This window comes from Vigna umbellata, chromosome 11 (assembly GCF_029865625.1).
Source record: "Vigna umbellata cultivar VRB3 chromosome 11, Vumbellata_1.0, whole genome shotgun sequence".
Lineage (NCBI taxonomy): Eukaryota > Viridiplantae > Streptophyta > Magnoliopsida > Fabales > Fabaceae > Vigna > Vigna umbellata.
In genome coordinates this window covers 17308903-17312765 of record NC_142175.1, presented here as the reverse complement: position 1 = coordinate 17312765, position 3863 = coordinate 17308903, and the positions used below count along the sequence as shown (strand labels likewise).

Here is a 3863-nt window from a genome sequence, read left to right as displayed (position 1 = left end):
TAAAAACCTTTTCGCTTTCTTAATTAAAATTACAAAAAATATGTTTTAGGGGTTTAGGCACATGTGTGATCGCACGCATCGTCCTTGTGCTGAAAACCTTTTCGCTTTCTTAATTAAAATTACAAAAAAAGTAAGTTTTAAAGGTTTATGCACATGTGTGATCGCACGCATCGTCCTTGTGCTAACAACCTTTTCTCTTTCTTAAACAAAATACAAAAAAGGGTATAAAATCTTCAAAAACCCGAAAACATCAACAATTTTAAACAACAAATAGTCTTGCTACCCAGAACTACGTAACCCTTGATTCTCCATCGAAAGTGGAGATACGTAGGAGCAAGGCTAGCCCTTGTCAGGTTCACTTTCCCAAAAATCCAAATTTATCCGTAATCATTTTCTCAAACAAATCTTTTTCTCAAACAAATCTCTCAAACTTTTTCAAAAAGAACTACGTAACCCTGATTTCTCATTTTGAATGAGAATACGTAGGAGCAAGGTCAATCCTTGTCGGGCCCAAAAAACTAAAAAATATGTTTTGTTTATTTTAGAATTTTATTTTAGGGGATAGTTAAACATTTTGAAAATCACATCATATTCGTGCATTTAGTTAAAGGTACTGCCTTAGGGCAGGCGTTGTGGGGTGCTAACACCTTCCCTACGCGTAACCGACTCCCGAACCCAGAATCTGGTTTTCGCGGACTGTGCTTTTTCGTTTTACGGTTTTTCCGTAGTTTTCCATAATAAACTATGGTGGCGACTCCAAAATCTCTTTTCCAAAACCCGATTTCTTTTTGGATCGTCGTCCCGTCGCGATTCCGGTTGCGACACTTATATTCTTTTTACTGTGAATAATTTTTGTTTTCTTTTATTTTTGGCTAACTTGGTGCTCTAGTACTGTTGTCTTTAGTGTATGCAGGGAAATATCCGTACAAGGAGGACTGCGTCATCTGAACCACTCCTTATCGACCCTAAGATCGAGAAAACAGCTCGTAGAAACAATAGTGACACAAGGAGACGACGAGCTATAAGTCAACAAGTTGCCCCTGAATCTTCACCTTCTTTCAACAATCAAAACAGTGAGCTTTTTGATACTTCTCTACTGAACAAAATGGATGGCACAGGACCACCTCCAAGGAGAACCATAGGGGACTCTATTGCTTACACTAGCCCGAGGAATTTCTCAAGCATTGTGAGGCCCACTATGAGTGACAAACTGGCAGAAATGAAGCCTGCTCTACTCCAGTTGATCAGTTCAAATCAATTCTTTGGCATGGACAATGAAGACCCTCATGCTCATTTGGTCACTTTCTATGAATTGTGTGGCTCAGTGGGTGTAATAGGGGAAGATGAGGAAGTGTTGTACATGAGACTCTTCCCATTTTCTCTGAATGGTAAAGCAAAGGCTTGGCTTCAGTCACAGCCTAATCAAAGTTTGACTAGTTGGGAGGATGTGGAACATAAATTTCTTGCTCGCTTCTTTCCACCATCAAAGAGCACAGAGATCAAGGCTGCAATTGCTACTTTTGTCCAAGGAGTAGATGAACCACTATGTGAAGCTTGGGAAAGATTCAAAGCTTTACTGAGAAAATGTCCCAGCCATGGATTCAGTCTAGAAATGCAAGTGCAGACCTTCTGCAATGGTTTGCAACCTCATACTAAGATGATACTTGATGCATCTTTTGGTGGTTCGGTTCTATTCAAAACTGCTGATGAAGCCATTGCTGTTATTGAAAATATGGCCTCCACTGACATGCGGAGTCAACATGGAAGAACACAAGTACAAAGGAGAGGAGTTTATGAACTTGGTACTCAGGATGCACTACTTGCACAAAATAAACTTCTTGCTCAACAAGTGGAGCTCCTAACTCAACATATGGCCAAACTACCTCAACAGTTGCAAGCAATGCAAGCTCAAGCTCAGTCGCATCACCAAGTCATGAGATGTGATTTCTGTGGTGATAACCATCCTAATGGCCATTGTCAAGTTCCTAGTAGTTCCCAATCTGAAGAAATCAATTATATGGGAAACCAAGGAAAACAAAATTTCTTCAACAACCCCTTTCCTAATTCTTCCAATCAAGGGTGGAGACAAGCACAAGGAGCTTCTGGTAGTACAAATTCATATCAACCTGCTCATCAATACTCATCTCAGAGTGATCGGACTACAAAACTAGAAGAAATAATGCAGATGTTCGTGCAACAGTCCATCCAAAACCACAAAAATACTGATGCATCTATAAAGAATTTGGAAGTGCAAGTCGGTCAGTTGGCTAAGCAATTGGCAAATCAACAAAGAGGACAATTTTCTGCTAACACCCAAGCCAATCCTAAAGAGGAATGTAAGGTTATTAGTATTAGAAGTGGAAAGGTATTAGCTAAGAGAGAGAGGGAGGAAAAAGCAAAGAAAGATTATGAGATGGAACAAGTGAGTGGAAAGAAAAATAATTTGAAAGAAGATGAGAAAGAAGAAAAGGAGAATGTTAGAGGAGAGAAAAAGAAAGAAGAGGGGGATGAGAGAAGAAAAGGAAAGGAACTCGAGAAGCCACTTCCTTATCCAAAAATCTACTCGAGAAAGGAGAAGGAGAAGTAGTTTGGGCGGTTTATGGATATCTTCAAGCAATTGGAGATCAAAATACCTTTGGCAGAAGCACTACAACAAATTCCTGCTTATGCAAAGTACATGAAGCAATTCCTCAACAAGAAAATGAGGTATTTAGATGAGGAAACAGTTGAAGTGCAGGGAAGTTGCAGTGCCATCATGCAGAAGACTCTTCCTCCAAAGCTTAAAGATCCCGGGAGTTTCACCATTCCGTGCACAATTGGAGACCATGATATAGGGAAAGCTCTTATTGATTTAGGGGCTAGCATCAACCTGATGCCACTCTCTATGTTTAAAAAGATTGGTGGTCTTGAAGCCAAGCCAACAAGAATGATGCTTCAGTTGGCGGATAGATCTATAAAATATCCATTTGGTGTAGTTGAAGATGTGATAATAAAAATTGATAAACTCCAATTCCCGGTGGACTTTGTAGTGATGGACATGGAGGAAGATGAGGAAATACCGCTCATTCTTGGAAGACCTTTCATGAAGACAGCTAAGGTTGTCATTCATATGGAAGAAGGAATATTGAAATTAAAGGACCAAGATAGAGAGGTAACGTTCAATGTCTTCAAAGCTGAGCAACAAAGTCGAGAAAAGCAGGCTAGTCTTAAAGCCACAAATGAACTTTTATCAGTGACTAGGCTAACAGGGCAAGCTGCCAAGTTGGTCAAGAAGAGCCTTAATTGTTTCTCCCCAAAAGTGAAGGAAGAGGAAGAAGATAGGGAAGATGAAATAGTTCACCAAGGCTCTATTGTGGAAAGTGATGAACCCAAACCTGGCAAACCAGTTAAGCTCAAGAGCAGGGTCTGGGTTATCAAGGCTATCAAAGCAAATGGAGTTCTTGAAATCGAGGCTCCATATTCAAGAAGAGTCAAGTTGGTGACAAGAAAGCTGCTTAGAACATGTTGGTGTCATGAAAGGAAGAAGCACACCAACATCAAAAACCAAACTTAAATGCTTCATTTGTCAAGCTACTGACTTTAAACAAGCGCTTACTGGGAGGCAACCCAGCTTTCTAACCTTTTCTTATGTGATTTTTTTTGTTTGAGTGTGTTTTGATTGTTTGAATTTAGTTTAATATGTTTTAGTTTGATTTGGTGATTTTGAAGTGTTTGAGTGTGGTTAGTAGTTACTAGGGTGTGACTAGTTATATTAATGTAGTTGTTGAGTTTTGTTGTGAATTGGTGTGTATTGGAGTGCTTTAGCTTGTTTTGATGTATGCTGGTGTGATTAAGTATTCTTTGGTATGTTATGATTTGTTTAG

General features: G+C 39.4%; 1 protein-coding gene across 1 annotated transcript; it reads left to right on the top strand.

The window, feature by feature from the left end:
• The first annotated feature begins 789 nt into the window (after positions 1-789).
• Positions 790-3553, top strand: LOC148191061 (uncharacterized). Its single transcript, XM_088101269.1, has 2 exons — positions 790-2422; positions 2615-3553. The coding sequence occupies exons 1-2, from the start codon at positions 908-910 to the stop codon at positions 3551-3553; spliced, it is 2454 nt and encodes an 817-aa protein (XP_087957395.1). The 5' UTR covers positions 790-907.
• The last annotated feature ends 310 nt before the right edge of the window (positions 3554-3863 follow it).

Coding starts and splice junctions, on each gene's coding strand:
- LOC148191061 (XM_088101269.1), top strand. CDS start 908: ATGCAGGGAAATATCCGTACAAGGAGGACTGCGTCATCTGAACCACTC. Junction 2,423..2,614: donor AAGATTATGAGATGGAACAA/GTGAGTGGAAAG, acceptor GATATCTTCAAG/CAATTGGAGATCAAAATACC.